The sequence below is a fragment of the Delphinapterus leucas genome, chromosome 6 (assembly GCF_059928025.1).
Source record: "Delphinapterus leucas isolate spDelLeu-1000000601 "Yukka" chromosome 6, BTC_Dleu_Yukka2, whole genome shotgun sequence".
In the NCBI taxonomy this organism is placed as follows: Eukaryota; Metazoa; Chordata; class Mammalia; order Artiodactyla; family Monodontidae; genus Delphinapterus; species Delphinapterus leucas.
In genome coordinates, this window is record NC_143134.1 from 34,612,310 (window position 1) to 34,635,085 (window position 22,776).

The 22,776-nt window shown below is 38.4% G+C and overlaps 1 protein-coding gene across 7 annotated transcripts; it reads right to left on the minus strand.

Annotated features, from left to right (window-relative positions):
- Positions 1–296: 296 nt before the first annotated feature.
- On the minus strand, positions 297–22,749 carry NOL8 (nucleolar protein 8). Of its 7 annotated transcripts, none has more exons than XM_089912965.1 (17): positions 22,671–22,749; positions 21,590–21,813; positions 20,798–20,860; positions 19,339–19,417; positions 17,822–17,957; positions 17,234–17,304; positions 13,721–15,596; positions 12,336–12,449; positions 11,733–11,855; positions 11,360–11,450; positions 8,407–8,545; positions 7,678–7,755; positions 4,825–5,096; positions 3,164–3,290; positions 2,525–2,595; positions 1,318–1,397; positions 297–829 (listed from the first exon to the last, which is right to left on the minus strand). In XM_089912965.1, exons 2-17 carry the CDS (start codon positions 21,726–21,728, stop codon positions 779–781), a joined length of 3,510 nt encoding a protein of 1,169 aa, XP_089769091.1. In that variant the 5' UTR covers positions 21,729–21,813; positions 22,671–22,749; the 3' UTR covers positions 297–778. The 7 variants fall into 7 exon arrangements, with proteins under 7 accessions (XP_089769091.1, XP_089769094.1, XP_089769089.1 ...); XM_089912968.1 differs by having other exon boundaries at positions 21,590–21,755; positions 22,671–22,729; XM_089912963.1 differs by having other exon boundaries at positions 22,576–22,683.
- Between the last annotated feature and the right edge of the window lie 27 nt (positions 22,750–22,776).

Here is a 22,776-nt window from a genome sequence, read left to right on the forward strand (position 1 = left end):
GCTTATCTGTCTTGAATCCTAGCCACATTGATTTAATGAGGTATTAAGTCTGCTTCCCTATCTGGACCCAGGGTCCTGACTCCTAACTGTGACTACATATCTTTCAGACACTTGGATTTTTCAAAAGCCTGTAGTCTAATTAGAATTTTGAGATTTTGAATTTTGGCCTCAATTCATGGAGGCCAAGGACAGGAAAACTCTGCATTTGGCATCCTTTTCTGGTCCTCACAGAACTCTCCCATGATGTTGGTCTGAAATATCCTGCATTTCAGTTAGCTTATTCATCAGGACACAAGTACAGAACTCAAGGCTGATTTGTTTTCAACATCTTAAACAAAAACCACAAGATGGAGGTAAGGTGTATTTGATACAATCAGAAATATTTCAAGTATAATTCACATGAAACGTAACTTGGAAAATACAAGTGCTCTGATCCATATATTTTAAAAGGCTTTATGTAAACCTTGTGTCAGAAGATAGCCATTAGTTATTGAAGATGGAGGGCAAAGAGATTATATATGAAAAGTATTTTGAGGGACTATCTTGTGCTTCATTAAAAAAAATGTTCAGGTTAATTATTTGAAGTAATTAGTTAGGAACAAATGAAGAGGAAATCTACAGGAAAAGAAAGCAACCAGAATGATATCCACCAGATAAGATTTTGAATATTCCTTCACTCTGAATTCTTCTTTGTCAGCTAAACTTATTTTCTAGATCACTCCAATTTCCACAGGTGAGCCTTGTTCACATTCAGTATCAAAACTAATGATGACATTTATTATTTTGGTTTCACTCTCCTTTTGGCATCTTTATGTTTCTTCCGACAGTCCTAGAAAAACATAAAACCAAAAGCCTTTGTTAAAAATAGTGGTAAATGCTTTCCAAGGTGTTTAGTAACTATAAAGTAAAATTTAGGTTATTCAGTGTCAGGGTTGTAGAAGCCATTTTGGAAGTGCTCACTTGGAATGTACAGGGGATATTCAAACTTTTGTCTTTAAGTGTTTACAAATGGAAACTGTAATTCAGTCTTTCAAAAGTCTTATGATTTCCTGCTACTTAATAAGCATGGCCAGAACTCATTCCAGTCACTCAATGGGGCCACTCTTCAGTCTCCTTACTGCACCATGGGTTGAATGAATTAAACAACTTAAAACTTGTCTTCCAGCACTATCATTCTGAGCATTTAAGTCATGTTCTCAGTTATCTTAAGTTTCATGCCCTCCTATATTCTTACACCAGGCAAATATTAACACAAAGATAACACCATATCTTTTAAATTAATATGGAGACAATTAACATGAAAATACAACTACTCACCATACGCAAGCTGTTTGTTCTGGCCTCCCAAGAATTCCTGCTAATATTACTTCCTACTCCTCTCCAGAATAAGTCAGAACCTAAAAGGGGAAAATAAAGAAGTACAAGACAGCCCATTAATATTAAAACAGACAATATTCTAGTGCTGGCATTATCAAGGTCTTCAATTCTAGTTAAGACCATTTCCCCCACCGCCCCCAGCCAATTTATGCTAATTTTCAAGAATATCTTATTTTCTTTACAAAATGAAAATGTAGAACTGCTAGGATTTTACTGTTTATAAACCATTTACTATTATGTAACTTGGCTTCTGTTTGTGTTAGGCTTAAGAAATGAGCTCATTGGGCCTTCCCTGGTGGCGCAGTGGTTAAGAATCTGCCTGCCAATGCAGTGGACACAGGTTCGAGCCCTGGTCCGGGAAGATCCCACATGCCAAAGAGAAACTAAGCCTGTGCACCACAACTACTAAGCCTGTGCTCTAAAGCCCGTGAGCCACAACTACTGAGCCCACATGCTACAACTACTGAAGCCTGCGCGCCTAGAGCCAGTGCTCTGCAACAAGAGAAGCCACTGCAATGAGAGGCCCACGCACCGCAACGAAGAGTAGCCCCCGCTCGCCGCAACTAGAGAAAGCCCGCGCACAGCAACAAAGACCCAATGCAGCCAAAAATAAATAAATAAAATATATTTTTTTAAAAAAAGAAATGAGTTCATCAACAGTCTCAGAGTTTTCGTGTGAAATTTTTTTCTATTTTTTTTTTACTGAAGTATAGTTAATTCACAATGTTGTGTTAGTTTCAAGTGTACAGCAAAGTGATTCAGTTATACATATATATTCTTTTTCAGATTCTTTTCCATTATAGGTTATTACAAGATATTGAGATAGCTCATGTGAACTTTTTAGGGTACTAAAGACTTAGGAGTTTTGTACATCTAGTATCTCAGCAAACCCCTGGAACAAAACAAGCCCTTGTTGAGGTTAGTGAACAAGTGAGGGAGGTGGCGAGTGGGAGCTTTCAGTTTTCCAGAGCTTTGCAAGTCAACATGCATCTGTCTAACAGAGGGGGCTAAAGCACATGACACTGCAAAGGATCAGAATTTTTCCTAATCAGTTCTTACTTGGATGCATGTTAGTATATCAGAATGCGCTATGGTGAGAGCTGTACTATTACCTGTTTTATACCATTTAATCAAAACATTGACTTACCATGAAGTCTCTCATCATTCTTAGAGAAAAAGAAATATCTAGTGGTCTCTTTCTCGGGTAATGATACTTCTCTGAAGTGAGAGAGAAAGAGAGAGAGAATTGGCCACTTAATTTCAATATTTAAGAAATGTTTACACTGTAAGTATAAATGAACTATTCCTTAAATATATGTGCTTTGTGTTTTGCTCATTTTTCTTTCCTGAGTTAAAGTGATAACACCCTTTCTCTATTCAACATTCTTCTCTTCTACCTGAAACTCTGGTAATGAAGACTTAAGTACACGCTCTATCTTCCCTGTGTTGATTGTTGATATTCTCACCCCAGCATTGCTACCCAATTTGCCAGTGTTTCCCATGTGGTAGCAGCCAACGAGCTGAAGCATACTCTTTCCAGATCAAGGACTTCAGTGGCAAGTTTTCTTCCCCATGCACGTCATATCCCCCACCCAGTCTATCCAAATTTCAAGGAAAAGGAAACATGCTCCTAATTACAAAAAGGCTACAGAACTCTCTAAAGGAGCCAAAAAAAGAAAGTTGTCTTGAGAAGCTAAGCTTAGATACTTCTATAACATTTCTAAAGCATGTCTAACTCAGATTTTATGAATTATGAAATAAACCTGCACAGAAACACACTACTTACCCAGGGCTGGGCTTTTTGTCATCTGTTTCTTCAGTAACATCTTCCTCTTCTGAACTGCTGTCTTGGAAACGAGGGTCTCCCTGCCAGGCAATCTTCCCAGGTTTCACTGCCTCAACTCTATAGGTCTCTATATCGTCATGACAATGAAAGATGACAGAATTGTAACCTAACGACCGATTATTTGTGGACACACTAATTTGTTTACTTTCACCATGCACTCATATTTCTAAATTTCAAATATCTTAATCATTAATTCAAAATATGTAGTATCTTTTTAGATTTTCAAATATTGAGAGAAGCTATTATCATATTTTTGGGCATTGCTAGGGTGATCTGATAAGGAATATAGCAACACTATAAAAAGATATACGAACTAAAGGTTTATAAATGAGCAACGCAATTTAAAAGGAAAAAAAAAAAAGCATGGCACCTGTGCTAGCATGAGAAGCCTAAACTGTAACATGATGCAGTGAAACCAGGTTGCCTTCCTGCTTATTCATAAATGAGAAAAGGAACATATCTTTATATTTTCAATTCCCACAAGCCTCTTTCTAAAACTTCTGAAAAAGCTTCTATAAGATGTGGGTGATCTCCTCACAAGTCCTCATAATTTCCTAAGTACACAAAACACATCTCCCAGGTTGCTGAGGTGTCTTAGTACTCATTTCAAGGCCAATTTCTCACACTTGGCTCTCAAAGTTAGAAGAATTAAAGACAGTATCTATATCATATCAACTCTGTTCAACAGTCTAGGACTGACCTTGGTACTCAAATGGACAACACAGGCAAGAGAATGAAGTAAGCAGAGCAATGATATATTGTGTCTTATTTAGAACAATTTTGGAAAAACTACTAAATTGCTATACCTCCTTTTGGAGCACTACAAAGCCGGCATTTAATACTCACCTGCTAAACACATGGATACTACTTTACTGCTGATCTTTAAAGTAGAGCTTATTGTTAGCTGTGCATGTATTCTCCTGTAGAGGTATATCTTGCTTTTTACAATGAACTTCCAGAAAAGCTACACTTCATCTTAAACACTAGGTGAGGAGCAACTTCCTAAGGAATAGGTGTTTTTAACTTTTAGACTATGTAGGACTTCAGAGGTAAACCTCCTGAAATGGAATGCCAAATTGTTTATACTGGTGCTGATACTTTTTTCTAGGTTCTGGCAAATCTCCAAGGATAAAGTTTGAAACAACTGGTGTATTGATGACATAGCATAATTGTATAGAGCCAGGGTTACCTATTTCTCCCCTTTCCCTACCATATAGCACTGGTTTTCCTGAAGTCATGGCTTCTCCAACTGCATCTAAGATACAAAGCTATTTAAATATATGACTCCTTATACTTCTTCATGACTATTTCTACTCAACATTAGAAGGGATGCTGCACATTATTCTCTGGCTTCCCTTCATATGGCAGCTATCTAGAAGTTTGCTTCCAAATGCAAGAACAATTTCTTAGTGTGTTAAACACAGCTCTAGGCACAGTACATTTATGGTCACGTAATGCTGACTGCAATACTGTAATACTGTTTATATAGATGGAAGAAAGAATCCTTTCTTCAGCTAATGTTAAATCATTACAGTTACAGTAGATTCAATCAATTAAGTTCAAACCACTTTAAATGAAAACGTTTAAAAAAAAAAAAGTACCTTCCTTCACATTTTTAGTGTGTGAATCAAAAAAGGAGAATGTGAACCCGCTGGGCTGTTCATCCCCAGTCATCAGAGCTGTAGGGTCCTGGACTACTTTGGCTTTCTCTCCATCAGAGTCCTCATTCCAAGGTGTGTTGTCTTCCTTTTCAATGGTATCTTTTGTAGTTTGGAATATTTGTTTTAAATCCATAGCAATGTTATAATACATTTCTTTAGATACCTCAGGTAGCTTCTCAGCTTCCTCCCTTTTCTTCTTTCGTTTTGCTTTACTGCATTGACATATATAGAGATACGTGCATCACAAAAAAAGTCAATTTTTGGAAAATTTCCAGACATCAGGAAAGAAAAACACCTTGGATAACTTTAGTCCCATCCTTTCAACAACCAAGAGGATCTACATATAAAACTCATAAAGGCAGAACCTTAACCAAAAAGCTTTTTATAGACAAAACTATTTCAAACAACTCCAAGTATTAAACAAGAATCATATTCTCCTATCTCTTATCCTCTGAACTACATTTCAGAAGTCACATCTAAGATATTAGCTATAAGTAAGAAAATCACTTAACTGCAATGGGCCTCAGTATCCTCATTTGTAAAATGAACCATGTTAAACCACATGACTTATAAGACTTTTTCAAATTCTAAAATTCTATGAGTTTTATGACACTGGCATTAAAGGATTTAGTCATAATTCTGTTTTAGAAATGCCTTATAAATGTGCTAAATCTAGTCTGTTTGGGAATGAAATTTTTCTATTACCATCAACCTGCTCTATATTTAGGAATATGTTTTTCTCTTTGATCTTAAACCAGAGTTACACGGCAGTCTCCAATATTGAGTTTTCAGTTAGTAAAATATTAAAATCCTCTTTTCTATTAGAGTCTACTCTATTTACTAGGCCAAATATTCTAACTATATTACCTAAAATAATAATGTCCTAAATGATCATCTTATTGGTGGAGACTATCTTACAGAGAGAAACTTTTTTTTTTTTTTTTGGTGTTACGCGGGCCTCTCACTGTTGTGGCCTCTCCCGTAGCGGAGCACAGGCTCCGGACGCGCAGGCTCAGCGGCCATGGCTCACGGGCCCAGCCGCTCCACGGCATGTGGGATCTTCCCGGACCGGGGCACGAACCCGCATCCCCTGCATCGGCAGGCGGACTCTCAACTACTGCGCCACTAGGGAAGCCCAACATCCTAGATTTTGAACTGACACTATAAAAAGGTGAGACTTCTGGGGAGTCTAGAGCAGGGTTGAGCATGTTCTGCATATGGTAGGAATATAAAACAATTTTCAACCAGAGGACAGATTGTGGTAGTTTAAAATATGTCCACAGATTCCTCAGTGCCTCTCTCTTCAGGAAGGAGTGCTTAATCTCCCCTTCCCCTATAAAAGTATGGGTTGGATTTAGTGACTTATTTCAAGAAAACTGAATAAGGCAGATGTGTCACTGTGTGACTTCTAAGACTATGTCATAAAATATACTGTGGCTTCCTCCTTCTATCTCTCTTTTGGGTCAGCGTTATGAGAACACTTAAGCAGCCTAATGGAAAAGCCAACAAGGTGAGGAACTGGCTAACAGCTATGTGAGTGAGACATCTTGGAAGTATATCACGAGGCTTAGTCAGGCCTTCGGAGACTGAAGCCCCAAGCAACATTTTGACTGCAAGCTCTCCAGAGACTACCCAGAATCACATTGCAGTGTGGAATCCTACATTGCAGGGAACGTTTATGTTAGTTCTACTTTGGTCTGGTATGCAATTCTTTTTAAAAGAAACCTTTAATTTTGGAATAATTTTAGATTTATAGAAAAACTGGAAACAGTGTTCCCAAATAACCTTCACCTAGTTTCCCCTCAAGGTAGCATCTTACATAGATATGATACAATTGTCAAAACTAAAAGATTAACACTGGTACTACTATTAACTAAACACACACTCTGTTCCCAATTCACCAGTTTCTCTACAAGTGTCTTTTTTGTTCCAGGATCTAATTAAGGATACCACAGTGCCTTTAGTGATTTTAAATAGCAAGAAATCAAGAAATTAAATCAGGCAAAGTTACTGGTTGCTCCATATATTTGCCATATTTATCAAAAAAATATTTGCCACAGCATATCTATAAGAAATAGACGCTCCTACCACACTAGAGTAGTGCAGTGGATAGAATGGTTGCCTCCAGAAAGATATGTCCGGGCCCTAATTCCTGGAACGTGTGAATATTTCCTTATTTTGAAAAAAAGGTCTTTGTAATAAAGTTAGGGGTTCTGCAATGAAGAGATTATCCAGGCAGACTCTAAATGGAATCACAAGTGTCCTTATAACAGACACAAAGATGAGAGACAAATAGAAATGAGAAGCCCACGTGAAGATGGAGGCAGAGACTGGAATAATATAGTCACAAGCCAAGGAATACCACAGATTGCTGGCAGTCACCTGAAGCTAAGAGAGAGGCATGAAATGGAGTTTTTTCCCCCTGAATCTCCAGAGGGAACACAGCTCTTCCAATAATCTGGACTTCAGACTCCTAGCCTCCAGAATTGTGAGAAAAATTTTTGTGTTTTTAAGTCACCAATCTGTTACAGAAGCCACAGGAAACTAATGTAAGTAGAAGACACCGACTAGAGGAGGGGCACATATCATCATTTCTATGCATGAAGATTCCTTTTGTCAAAAGTAAGACTCTCTCCACCACATCAATAATTCCTCTCTTTCCCCCTTCCCTGTTCTTAAACTAAATACAATGGGGACCAATGGATGTGATATTGGTTACTATCTACTTTTCTCACTGTCTGAAATGAGATTAATTCATATGAACCTGCTACTAAAAGTAGTAGCTTAATGTACCTTTCTTTTGGTTTATCATCTCTTTTTCTTTCATAAGTGGTATGGTCATGCCTTGTTGGATCATAACGTATGATGTCCCTATTAAAGAAAGAGAGTGATAAGTTGGAAGAGACAATGCAGAACATTAATGCAAAAAACTAATAGCAAATTATAATGCAGTACCAGGGCAATTCCACTTTTTGAGCAAGAAAAAGGCACATAATATCAAAGAAATGTATTAGGAGCTCCTCAGAAGCAATCATATTTTAAATTATCTAGTTCTGACTTGTCCTGGATCTTTAAAAATGTTTAATATTATTTTAAACATACTAAAATATATATGGATAAAATGATATGCTATTAGGATTTGCATAAAATATTTCAGTGAGGAAAGTAGGGGGAAGTGAGTAAAGGTATCAAAGAGAAAACTGGTCACATGTTGGTGATTGTAGAAGCTGGGTGATGGTACATAGGGGTTTCATTACACTAGTCTCTCTAAGTTATATGCTGGAAATTTTCCATAGTAAACAGTTACATTTATTAATATTTAAACAGTTGTCCAATTTTTTTTTACTAATAATAAATACAGAAATAATTTAAGATTAGTTTCTTGAAGTGAATCACTAGGTCAAGGTAAGTACAATTTTAAGGGTCTGATACATGTTGCTAACTGCTCTCCCCAGGAAGTTTAAAATGGCCTCATTTTATGGCAAAGGAAAAGGGCAGAATGGGATGAAACATAAACCATACTTAAATTTCTTAGCAGCTACTGATCCTTTGCTTGTAGAACTGCTTAAGTTGATGTGCAAAACACTCTGCACAACATTCAGGGCTTTCAACTTTTCTGCAGCAAGCTCTTCTTCCTCAGCAGTTTTCTTTTCATTTATTTCTTAGAGGGAAGAGGATAATTAGTAATCTCTTGGCAAACATAACCTGAGAAGTCTCAATAATCAAATATTTATCAAGCACGTAAACATGTGCAAAGCACATTAAGATAGGAAGAAAAGTTAAACCTTGTTTTGCTAACCTCCCTATCCCCAAGATCCCCAATGTCATAGTGAATCTAGAAACTGCATGACCAGCAAACAAAATTCCCATTTCTGTTTGTAATTATAAAAATGAAATCTGAATTTAATGGCTTTCAGTGGCAAGTCTAAAAGTTTTTAAGGTAAAGATTGACAAATATAATAGAGCAAGATACTAATTATAAAACTAAAGTGATTAGAGATTCTTTGATGTTTTAACTTTCTAAAAATTAATCTAAATTACATGTAAATCTAAACATGAAAAATAGTGAAAGATGCTAATTTTACTGACTATTAATATAATGTTAGTAGACAGTTACTTTAGCCTTTAGATTCAGTACTAAATATTGCAGGAAGAAAGCCTACACACAGGGCACTGTGGAAGCCTAGAAGCTTGTTATCCTTAGCTACTAGAAACAGACAAATATCAGAGAACAAAGTTAAACATTTAACAGCTAGTTTGGATTATAGATAGAAATACAAAAGAAGTCTAAGTAAGCCTTAAAGACCTTTTCAAATTACTGCAGGATATAAACAACCAAGTAACAGAAATAAACAGAATAAAATGCTGATTTGAATAGTTCTCTATAGAGATGACCCAAAAGTGTCTAAGGGTTCAAAAGAGGTAAAGATTATGTTCAATTGGATTAAGAAACATTTTATAAACCAGGTGGAGTCTAAGGTAGGAAAGAGAAGTAGATCCCCTGAGGAGGGAGGAGTGCATGCCAGGCAAGTGAAAGAATGAACACATACATTGAAATAAGAAAGTTCAAAGAGTTTACATTGCATTAGGTTAAACCACATGAAACTGCTAATATTCAACAATTTTTGACTTCAAAAAATGGTACTTTCAATTTTACCCTAATATTGACCATTAGGAAATAGAACACAATGCTAGAAAGGGCTCAAGGTATTTGTAGACTGGCTGCAAGGTATGTGTAGGCTGCTTACCTGCAGGACAGTCTTTGTGCAACTCACAAAAAATTCAGTCTCAAAAGTTGGGAAGGAAAGAAACAAAAGACAGAGATTCTATGTCTGACTGCCCTAAGAATGGAAGTACCATCAACAGAAACAGAAGGGTCCAGAGCACCTGAGAGAGAGTAAATTCAGTTTGGGATTTGCTGCGTTTTAACAGGCGTTCAGGGACGCCTGTGAGAAATATCCATCAGGCATTGAGAAAAGAATAATTGGGAGCTCAGCAGAATAGTCAGGAGCAAAGATGACCCAGATTTGGAAAATATTCATGCACAAAAGAAGGTTAAAGCCACAGGGACTTACAGAACCTTTACATATCTAAAGGCAAAGGGAAAATTAGGAACAAAGAATTAAGAAGAAAATAAGGAAGTTATACTGCAATGGAAGCTAAGGGAAGAGAACAGTTCAAGAAGGATGATTAACAGTGACAAATGGTACAGGCAGGCTGAAGAAGCTTGGGAAGGTGCCACTGCATCTGGTGAACCAGTTAGTATGTGCAGGGAATGCATACTAAAGAGTTGTAAAGAGACAGACAAGAGTGGCAGAAGTTAGAAAGTAAACTCTATGTATAGCTTCTAGGCTATTCCCAAGGTTCTGTCCATTCCTGTTTTCAACATGGAATTTTGAGTGAGAAGCTCTGAAACGTAATTTGCTGTGGATCCTGGAGAACTTACTCTCTGAACACTTGTTTTCAGAAATGTACAATATACACAATAATCACCTCAAAGAATCAAGAGCATCATTTCCAGAGGTTGTATTTTCAATAAAAAGCCAACTGCTTCTAAATTAGTGCAATTTATTTTTTCATTTCAGGTTTAGAACTGAAAAAAGATGGGAGTGGCAACTTGAAAACTGGCAGGGTTGAAGAAATGGCTTTTTGAACCTATGAGACCTATGTCTGTAGAAAGAGGGAAGAGATAGAAGGGAAAGTATGAAGATGCACATAAGGAGGTTAAAAGGAGGTATGAATGAGGAAGATTAAGATGCAGATTAGATTAACTCACGAAGAGGAAAAAAGTAAGGACAGAGTAGTTCTGAGATTGGAAAGGAAAGGAGGGAGCTCACTTGAGGTGGCCATCCTCAAGTGAGGATGGTAGGACGTAGGAGGTAAGGTCTTTTGAAAAGGATAAGAGTAGAAGATCTTGTAGAGAAAGTTTGGAGCCACTGGTGTAGAAAATGGTACAGGAAGTAAGAGCAGAATCAGGATGCTTCTGGTAGCATCACTGCTGTTAGATATATTCACATGGGATGAATCTACGTAGACTGACATTCAATGGTACATTGTTTTTAAAAACCTGCACCCAGCACGCACGCTGGAAGATAAACACTTCCTTTAAGTAAGCCAAGCGTGATGTAACTGGCTTCCACAGCCTCACCAGGACCTGATCTACTGCCAGGTAGGGTCCCTGCCTTCTCTCTAATGCCAGGGACAGGATGATGGAAGATGGCATCTTTGGTAGATGCTAACTATTCCTGTCTTTTCTGGCAGCTTCAGGTAATTAAAATTTTATAAATAAATTAATATGTACAAACAAACTCAAGAAGTATTGAGTAAGCTAACTATTGGATTACAAGCTCCACAATTCAGTGTCTTGGGGTACAGAGTTTCTCTATGTGTTAAGTGAAGAAGCTAGACTACATGACTTCTCAAGGTCCCCCAGCTCTGACATCAGGACTGTTCGTTTGGACAATAAGGCATTTACCTTCCTGTTCCTCTTCACTATCACTTTCTAGAAATCGGGAGTCCATGCGAAATCTGTCATCAGTGCCAAAGTGAGACTGCAAATCCATGAGCTATAAGACAAAACACAAAGACAACTGACAGCCATATTCCCAAGAAATTACTTATAAACAAGACCTTCCAAGTATACCTCCATGCCATGAAATTCACTACATTAATATTTGCATAACCTCACCTACCCATGAACCAATTAGAGAGGGTCACGGAGGACTATCAAAATAAACACCTTAACACTGGAGTGTGGGTCAAGGTCTGCCTACACTAACCTAGATTTAAGGACTATGTCGAAAAATAAGGACATGTTGCAAGTTTTATTATTTTCAGTCTCCACTAACCTTCTGTCCAGCTTTGCCCTCAAACTGAGGTTTAATTCTGAACCTGTTACTGTCATCTTCGGAACCAGATTCCTCATCATTGCTGCTGTCAAAGAGCTTCCCAGAGGCTCCACCCATGGACTCCTGTTACATAGGTAAAGACAGAAATGTTTATTAATAACCAAGACAGTATTTCCTTCATTACGTAATCTTCCTCCTCACATGTATGGAACAACAACCCAGATGCATGTCTCAGGAAAGACTGGATGGTGGTTAGAATGGAAACTTCTGACTCAGTGATATCTACTTGGCCCCTTGGGTCACTAAATCCAGAGGCTCCTAATGCAGCCTGGAATGGGGGGAGTTCTTAAATGTGTGAACACCTTCTGCAGGGTTTCACTAATATTGATGTCACTTTGCAGATGATGTGGAAGATAGATTTATGTGGGAGAAAATCTCTAAGGCCCCTGTAGTATCCATGCGTGATGGTCAGGGGAGCCCCGGGTTTCACTGTGGCTCCCAGAGGATTTTATGTTGAGCCCAGCAGTTGTGTGCAAGTCTTGGTATGCAACATGCAGAAATGGATCTGCAAAAGTATAGGAATGCCCACCCTAAATTTCTTACTTTTACTGGTTCCTCTCCTGGATGGTTATGCTCCTGAGTGGATGTCTCCTCTGTTTCACTTTCACTGTTGGAACCAAAGATGATGTGCGTTGGCTTGTCCTCTGAATAACCATCCTAGAGTGGGCATCAAAAGCATTACCCTTAAGACAACCCCTCATCTCCTTCCCCTAGCAAGTCTACTTCTGACCCTATTTTCTTATCTAGTGAATGCTGCCATCACCCCAAGATAGAAACTTCTCTTTCTCTCCATTTCCAGTTTATCACCAAGTTCCATCAGTTGGACCGTCTTGCTATTTTAAAAATATATTCCCACTGTCACTGCCTTGGCTCTGGCTCAAGACCTCCCAAAGGCTGTCTGTCCCATTTGATTTGTTGTTCTCATCATGTCCTGAACCATCTTTCCCAAACAGAAGTTAGCAAACTTTTTCTGTCAAGGGCCAGAGAGTAAATATTTTAGGCTTTGCAAGCCACATATAGTTTTGGTTCTGTACTCTTCTTTTTTAAACCTTTAAAAATGTAGAAACCATTCTTAGCTTGGAGGCTCTTCCAAAATACGCCATGGGCTAGTGGCTTGTGAGCTCTAGTTTGCCAACTCCTGTTCCAATATATACACAACTAATCTCCATTCCCTTGCTTCAAGTTCTTTAGTCTTTTCACAGCCTTGAGAATAAAGTCCAACCCCTGTAGCCTCTTCATACCTCACCCCTACTTATCTCTCTCATCTCATTTCTCACCATCTTGTACTCTATACATTTGGTCACACTGATTGCAAATATTCACTTTTGTACAAACTGTTCCTTTATCTTGGAATGCTTTTCCTCTCTCTTTGTACCCTTTTACCTCTGCCAGACCAATTCCCACTGATCCTTTCATACTAGACTCAGTTCAGCTGAGGAAGCGCCGGCTCCCCACCCACCTCTGCCCCACCACTGCCAACAAATTAGTATCAGTGTGCTGTCAGAGCACACAGGCGTACTTCTTTCTCATCCCATGGAACTGAACTGTGACCTTCTGTCCACCACACTGTAAGCCAATACCAACCACCTAACAGTGATCCTCTCTGTAAATCTAGCACTTGCTGTGAAGGCCTGGAATTTCACAGGTAATTAACAATCGTTGAAAGAATGAATAAAGACTCATTACAGTAAATCTTGGTAAGATATGAATCACTTGGCAAGTGATTTATATGTAAATTCAGACATATTAGGACATATCACTTAACTATATCAGTTACAGCTTCTAAAGCGATATCCGGATATACTAAAGATACAAGGACACAAAACACAAACATTCAGCTCTAAAGGAGCCTGCTTACCTTCGTAGGAAAGAAAGGTTGGACTTGGAAACGAGTTCTTGTTAAATCCCTAGACTGAAAATATACTCACCAAATTTGCCAGAGCATTGTGAACCAACTTCTTTTGTACTTCTTTTGCTTTCTGCCTTGCCTCTAAGGCTGCCAAACGCTTCTGATTATCTTCAGCGTGCTTATCCTTAGCATTAACATCTGATGAACTATTAACAGAAAGTGGGAAGTCAGTTTTGCTTCCCTGAGGGTCTCTCCTGGAGGAGACCTCTGGTGATTTCTCAGGGGCCTTGTGGCTGCATAGATGAGGCCTCTTTTTGGAGCTCTCTCCTGACTTTCCAGTCCTGTGGCAACAGTCTTCATCAAAGCCTCTCCTGAGAGTCTTGGCACCAAGACTCAAAGATTTCTTATCTTTTAGTGGCAATAGACTAGAAATAGGATTTCCATTTCCCTTTTCTGAACTGCTAGGGACAACCACCTTGTGAGCCTGGCTCTCAAAAGTCGACTGTCTCTTTTGAGGCTGAAATTGGTTTGCGTCATTTGCCTTCTTTGCATGTTGGAAAAGAGTCAGTTTACTTGATGGGCCATTAGCATACAAGGACCATTTTTTCATGGACATGCTCCTGGGATCCTCAAGTTTCAAGGATTTATGATCTTTATTAATATTGTTAGAGGCAACACTCTCTTTCAAGGATTTTTTCACTGTTTCCTTTCCATAGAGACAGCCTACTCCCTTGAAAGCCTGGAATTTTGGCTTGAAGGTATTTTCCTTTGGTTCCTGTTTTCCATGTGTGTTCTCTTTTCCTTCTAAAAGGGAAGCCACAATCTCCTCAGGATGAATACACTGTTGGCCTTTGTGGAGGCCACCTGGAGTTCTGTGGCTCTTGGAGGCCCTGTCAGACTTGGCAGTGGTTTTCCGGCCATTGCTCTCAGTATCTTCTTTTGGCGCCTCCTGGTTACTGCCAGCCAACTGTTCCAGATCAGCTAAAGTTAGATTCATATGGAGACAGTTTTTCATCATGGTGTTATACTCCTTATCTCCTTCAGACTCGGTTGATTCTGATACAGAATCAGCATCTTCACTGCTACTGGACTCAATCGGAGATTCACAACTGAGAGGCTTAATTCTGTGACTGAGGGCTGTCTCTTTGTTTTTTCTTTTTTGTACTTTAATACAATCAACAGAAAGATCACACTTTTTTCTATTTTTCAAATAAGTTTTCTTGTGCATAGACTTTTCTGTTTGTGAAAGTTCTACACTGTTTTTGATCTTATCAGAATTTTTTTTCATTGCAATGATTTCATCTGTATCTCCTGAATCAGAGTCACAATCATTTCCCATAACATTATCTTCACTACTGAGGCAAAAGACATTATTTTTGATGCCTAAACCTGTTGAAGTATGAAATTTGTGAAAATGTGATTTAAAATCATCTCTTACAACTTCAAAGGGATCATTTTCAGATCCATTTATTGAGGACCATGTAGTTTTCTCTAGGTTTTCCTCTCTTGCAATCATTAGTCTTAATTCATCTTCAGAATCAATATCATCATCAGACATGCTATTTCTATTTTTGGTAGTTTCTAAGTCAGAAGTCTGAAAAAATACGTTTTTAAGTTTCTGACTATCAGAATCAGGTACACAGGGTGATTTAGGAGTAATGGAATTATGAGGTGTATTTTGTGCAGCCTGTTGTTGTATTAAATGTGGGCTCTCCATTATGCTACTAGGTTTTGGTCTCAAAGCCAGAGATGCAGTGGAACCCTCATTCTTCTGCACTTTTATTATCTTCTTGGCAGGGCTGTCAAAGTCAGAGAATTCTCCTCGTCGTTTCTTACTCACAGGATCATTCCCTCCTTCCAATTCCCAAGTGAGGCTGGATATAGGGATAGCATTTGTGAAATCCTCCCCTATTTTCTTTAGGTTGTGGCAGTATTTTGAGGGATCATACTTTATGATGTCACCAACAGTCAAGGAAGAAAACAAAGGCACTAGGTTTTAGAAAAACCTATCAAACTGGTAAAGCAAAAAGAATACTGTTTAATCTTGAGCAAGTCATTGACTCATCTTACCCTCAGTTTCCTATCAAACAAAATAAGAACTTAATTAGGTGACTCAGGGTCTTTGGAACTGACATGTCCATGGCATGTCCAGAGTGAAAACCAAGAACCATCACTATTAATTGGCAGAAATTACTTGGGCTGCATGTGTATATCACAGCAAACCGATTCAGATTATATTCTAGGTACAAGAGGCCACAAGACTTTTCTGTAAATCTGAGAAGTCTATCCACTGAGCTAATACCATAAAGCGGAGTATAGAGAGGAACCCAGAGCAGGCACAGCTAGATACTATACTAAGTGTTGGTATCTCAAACTTGAGACTCAAAGATTCTCAAACTTTTTGGCCATTCCTGTTTTCTCAATGCTGCCTCATCCTAGATCTGATTCTCTTAGTTCAATGACATCCATTTCACATTTTACTCGCTCTCTGCATTTTATAGGTCTTTCTTAGAAGGCTAATAATTCTTTATCAGGTCTTTGTTGCTGACATTGTCCAGAAAGATTCTAGTTAATGTCACTGTGCTGTAGTGACAGCTGGCATTTGCTGATTTCCTAAAACATATGAATAGACAAGTATAAGTTGCTTTAATCTATCACTATTGAAAAGTCCCTTTGTTCATTTAGTGACTACTGAATACATGGACAATTATATATGAGGTATGCCAAACAGTGTCTATTGTCTTTTGGCTTTACACTGTCCTTCCAAATCCTCCTCTTTGCTGTCAGTGGTATCATTGGTGGGAAGCTGGAAGGTGAAGAAGAAAGAAGTATTTCCCTGACTTTAGTGCCACTGGCAGGGACTGCAGAACAAGCAGCTGTCGCCAGGGCTCCAGGGGCCTCAATAGCCATGAACAGTGAGGACACATCTCTGTTTGAAATACCTGAAATTGCTTCTGCTTCCCATGACACACAGGCTTAGAGCTAAAAGAATACAAAAAACACCCTCTGCCCAGAAGTCCATGACACTAGGAATTCAAGGTCTTAGACAATCTGACCTCATTTCCTCAGGGGAATGGGCATCTGAATTTGCTCATACTGGGTTCCATACTATTTCTCCATCCACCATTCTTCTGCCTGTCTACACATTTCTACCTACTATTTTCCTCTCTCCCAGACTCCTTCCTATCTCTTTTCTATTAATGTGAAACTTATCCTACTTCCTCTAAAGCCTTCTTTAATGATTGTGCTGTGTTCCCTTGTCCTTCTTTAGCTCCTTTGGCAATGGCTCTGAATCCATGTCAAACAAGAAGAATGAGGTATAAATTAGTAAGTCAACGTGCTTCTTTAACAATCATCATTTGCATCACTTGCATAAAACCTAATTACATTCTCTCATTATCCACTAATTGTTTCATACATGTAGGTAGGTGGGTCTTACCTTACTTAGAAATTGGGAACATAAAAACTGTTACACAAACATCTAAAGACTTACTGACAGAGGCAGTGAAATTCTAAAGGTATGAAGTAAATTTTTGCAAATATCCACATCGTAGTAAACAATAATTTCTCTGAAAGGCCAATTGCTAAGGATATTTTACGTTTATGTTGATTCTTTAGGTGAAGGACAGGTAAGACTCTTCCATATTTACTCACAACCCAATTCTAAAAGAAAAAAAAAATACATTTACTATACTTGTCACAAATGGAAAAGATTAACCACACTGAATAAATGTCACTTAAAAATATCTGAACTCATAGTGGACCACGATTACTGCTGGGTTTAGTTTTCTGATAATGAAACACGAGTGCTCAAAAAAGTGTATCAGGAAAGGAAAAAGAAAGAAGGAAAATTGGGGCAGTTATTGATCCCATATAAACCATGTAGGATGCTACACAAATAACAGCCATTAAAAAGGCAAACGTGGGACCTGCCTGCACTCTTCACCACCTATGCCCCCTGGGAGACCTGCCTCCACTTGGGTTTTGATTTCTCTTTCTAAAATGGGGGAAAACTGTGCTTTCCCAAGAGTTGTAAATGCATTTGAAGACCATAAAGCACTATCTATGTTAACTGCTTCAAAGCAAGAGAAAAAAGCAGTTGCTTTAAAACATGATGCTCATGGTCACCTGGTGTCAGGAATTGGTCCCTGAGCTACTCAGGCTACCAGAGGAGACTCACTTTGTGCCCTGGTACTTCTGTCCCTGGCACAGCTTTCACATGGAAATCCACCACTCCCATCTTTTCTAACAAGTTGATGTTGCTTGTTGTTGATTTTCCTTTCTTTGCTTTTGCTTCTTTTCTCTCCTGGGCCAATCTGAATCAAACAGAAAATATAAATAAGAGTTAAAATAACTAACCACACTATTAACAGTGCTTCTGTTTTGTTTTTTAATACTGTAAAGCTGTTTAACTTTATAGGGGTCATTTAGGGTCTCTCAGTTTTTCCCTTTCAACTTATGTACTTTTGGCATTTTATCTATCCTTAATCTTTTCACTCTTATGAGGAAGAGGTGTCTTTCAGAGACTAATATGCTAAGTCTTAAATATTTCTACTCTCACAACAAAGAGAATGCAGAACGCCAACTCAACCTACCAGTTCAAACTCTGCCACCTTATACAGGCCTGGTCAACTATGCTGACCAATTCTCATTGGCCTCTTTGCCTCTGGTCTGTCTCCCTTACATTCCAACTTCCAAGATTCATGCTCCCCAGGCACAACTGCATAGACACTCCAAGGCAGCAGCACTGTGTGCTCACCTGCTCAGGACTAGGGCCCTGGTTCCTGCATATAATAGGCAGCCAAGTGCTGCTGAATGAAAATCTCATCACTACCCTGTTCACAGAGACCCCCAGCTGAAGAACAAAATCAAATTCTCATCTTCGTCACCAGACCACTCCCTCAAAACTTGGTTTAGACCTTATTTTTCCTTGTGGCATTTCTTTGGCCCAGAACAATCTTAAAACGCTCTTGGTCACTCCATGTGTACATTCCTAAAATATCTCCTATTTTGGAAGCACCCAATCTCATACAATCTTTTCTCCCTAAGAATGCTTTTAGGATTTAAAATGCTTTAATAGTTTTTACATTGCCTTGTTCTTAAATCACATGCATAATTAATCTTATGCCTCTCATACAGGGATTTCCTATTATCTTTATGTTTTTGTATGACACTTTCATTAACAGCCTAAAGTCAACTTAAGCAATTTGGTACTGTCTATTAAAATTTTAAATGTGCATAACTATATGACATAGCAACTCCTTTTGTTGACATAAACCCCAGAGGGACCATCCTCAAGAGTCTTATCAAGAGGAAGTGGAAATGGTCTAAATGTCTATGAGTGAGGGATGACTGACTACACTGTGGCACAGCCATTTTCTAAAATAGTACTAAACACTCATTACAAGAAGGGGGAAGACCTACATCATCACATAAGGCTGTGTTTAAAAAGCTGAAATAAGTATATATTTTTATGGGTTAAAATATACGTATACAGGAGCATTACATTATCTTCTTTGGTCGGGTCTGGGTCACAGGGAGTCACAGTTAAGAAGGATTTTAGCTCTACTTGTAATGCATATATTTGCTAAAACTGTAATAATACATTATTTGATAGTTTCAAATCAATTAAGTGAACATATAAAACCACTTACAATATAAAAAACATTGGGTCAAATCACGGAGAGTAAATCTTACCTGTGCAAAAAACTTTCCTTTGCTAGCTGAATTTGTAGAGTTCCACCTTTCCATTTTGTTTTATTTAAAAGAGACATACCTATAAAGCAAAGAATTAGTACCCAAGTACATGGCAATGCAAAAATATATTTCAGCATGTGCTTTTACTAATTAGTTAGTACCAAAAATAGAAAACCTGCTTATCACAAAGACACAGAGGAAATAGAATAAAGAAAATGAGAGCTGGAAGGAGAAGGCTTAGGTCCCATTCTCATCTTGACCACTTATTAGATCTTTACACTCCCTACCTCCCCGTGTAATTGAAAGATTTGAATGAGGCAAACGTGTAAACCATAAAGCAAAATTTGTCATTTGTTTATAAAGTAATGTCAGGAATCTGTGGCAAATGGCTGGTATTTATTTAACATTTCATTGTTATTTCCCACACTAAAACTATAAAACATTAATGCAATTTTCTTAGAGTGAATCAGAGGACACTGGAATCCTGCAGCACCTCACTTTTATTTATCACCTCATACTAATTATCACTGTGAAACTTGCAAACATATTAGCTGCAAGCAACTAAACTGTGTTTAAACTACCGTGCCCTAGTAGTTGATTTTTCTCAACATCTGCTATCAGCTTCCTTAATAATTACCACTAACAGAAATATCTATGAGGTAGGAACTATGCTAAGCACAAAGATATTATTCAACTTAATCTTCACAGTAATATTATGATAAGCAGTATCTTGGTTATACATCAGATAAGCAAACTGGGTCTTCTAGTTTAAATAAACTGCTAGGTCACACAGCAGAACGGATGTGTTCTTAACTGCAACATATTTGTTATATCTATTTCCTAACTGAACGAATCAATTTTTTGCAAATGAAATTACAAAAGGCCAATGGCCCTCTTTCTCTATTAGCATGTTTCCTGCTCAGTGTCTTTTGACTTTTCAGTCTCCAAATAATTAGAATGCATTACTACATCAGTGGAAGTATGAATTATCTCCCCCTCTTTATTCATTGAAGGTCACAGGTGGCCCTCAGCTTTACTAAACTTATCGATGGAGACTTCATAATTTCAAGGATATGATCTTATAAGGGCATATTCTAAACCCCTCTCCTAACAGCACTCAATAAGAAGAATTAGTTGCCTGAGAAATGAACACACTGGGGAGGTGGGTATTTCATAATATCCAGTGGGATATGTGTAACAAGCAGTTTCTATTAAAGTGTGGTTCCTTATCCAAATTATTTGAGAATGCCATTTTTGAGCAAACTCACTGGCAATGTGCTACCATATGTCATTTATTATGGAATGAACCTAGACCTCCTGAATTGTAGGATATGGAAATTCTCTTGATCGTGGTTGTCCCTCAGGATGAGTTAAAGGTGGATGTTTAGATTTAGAACAAAAGTTATTCCAAATTACATGGTGACATGGACTGGTAAATAGTATAGAAAACATTCATTACATTTTTTCAGGTCTGCTTCTGCTACTCTGATGTTGACATATGCAAAGACTTTCTGTGGGTTTCCTAAAAAAAAAAAAAATAATAAATTAAATTCCTACGCAGAGAACAATGTAAACATTATTAAGTTTCTAAATTTAAAAAAGAGCTCTTAGAAACGTACTCTTTCAAAGGAAAAGTTTGAAACTTGTTTATTTATCATTGGATACAAAGACTGCATTTTCTTTTAAAGCATGATTATCTAAATATTCCAAAAGAAAATACGTAAGAGAAAAACGTCAAGTACTCAGTTAAGGAAACACTTTGCATGTTTGTATGTTAGTGATATTGTACTTAACAGGACCCTACTAATTATTAGAATTTTAGCTCTGAAAACTGAAAGCTATATGTTTCAGAAATTGGATGTTTGGAAATTCCCTGGCAGTCCAGTGGTTAGGACTCTGTGCTTTCACTGCTGAGGGTCTGGGTTCAATCTCTGGTTGGAGAACTAAGATCCCAGCAAGCCGTACGGCCAAAAAAAACCCCCACAAAAACGAAAACCGGATGTTTGGGAATTTAGAAATTTTTGATTTCAGAAACGTAATTCTGGGCAAGTTCCAGGTCACACATAACACCTCCAGAGCATCAGAGGAGGAGGGAGGGGGGGTGGGGGATTACTACAACAGTATCATGTAATGAGATGCATATCACTTTCAGTGTTCAGGACTAACATTCATCTCTTGGGTTCCTTTATTTTGTGATACTTGACTTCAGTTACATTTGCCTTTAACTACCCATGAAGAACTATAAATTTACCTTGGTCATCTTTCCGAGTGATGATTTCCACATCAGAGACTTCTCCAAATCTGCTGAACTGATTTTGTAGGTCTGCCTCAGAAATATTCTGGCCAAGGCCACCCACAAAAAGGCGCTTCGTTTCTCTGTTGGCTTTCATCAAGGCTGGGCATACACTCAAGTATTTCTAGTGGAAAAAATAATTATCTACAGAGAAGAGCTCTTTCCCTTAAATCTTCTCAAATCTAAACAAAACAAAACAAAACTTCTTCATGAATGCATTTTGGAACAGCACCTCTACACACAGACACAGGTACAGGCACATACTTTCCCTCTAAATGACCACAATATTACACTCTACTCCTCCCGATTTTACTTATCCATATTGTTAGGTGTTTTTCCTTCATTCATTCACTTTAACAAACGCTGACAGAAATGGGATGGGACAGGTTAGCACACGGAAAGATAAAAGGCTCTCAATCCTCAAGCTCCTCAGTCACATGAGAAGTAAGCAAATGCTGCAATTGCAATACTATGTCACAACAGAAATATCTACAAAGTACAGTTCAGGCATAAAAAGAGCAACTGATATCATGGCTAATACAGACTTTTTAAAACACACTATGTGCCAGCGTTGTACAAAATAGTTTGCAGGCATCTTTTTTCAGATTAGCAGGAGAGGTTAAGTCACTTTCCCAATGCTATTCAGAGAATTAGCGGTGAAGCCAATATTATAACCCAAATCTAATTTCAGAACCTGTAATTCTTTATACTAGGGAGATTGTTGGATTAGAAGGGACTCAGAAAAACTCTTTCAGAGGTACTGAGATTTGCGGCTTTTCATGAGATCTCTAATCTCGTTTAGCACCCGGCTGGCGCTCAGCTCCCAGACTCCTCCCACGCGCGACCCCGAAACAGCGCCAAAAGCCCTGAGCATCGCTCCTGATCTAGGCGTGAGCCACGGCCTACATCTTCCTGGTAGCTTTCTCCGCCCCCAACCTACCCACCCTAGCCGTCTTCCTCTGAGAAGACTCAAAGACGAGAAGGGAGAAGGTAGGCCAGTTGACCTCGGCACATCCCATGTCCCAAACCGACTCCTCACCACTCCGTTTTTTACATCCCGCGCAGTTTAGGGCAGTAACTTTTAGTCACGTGTCCCAACAAGTGTCGCCTCTCTTCCTTCCTACTGGATTTCCAACCCAGCATCC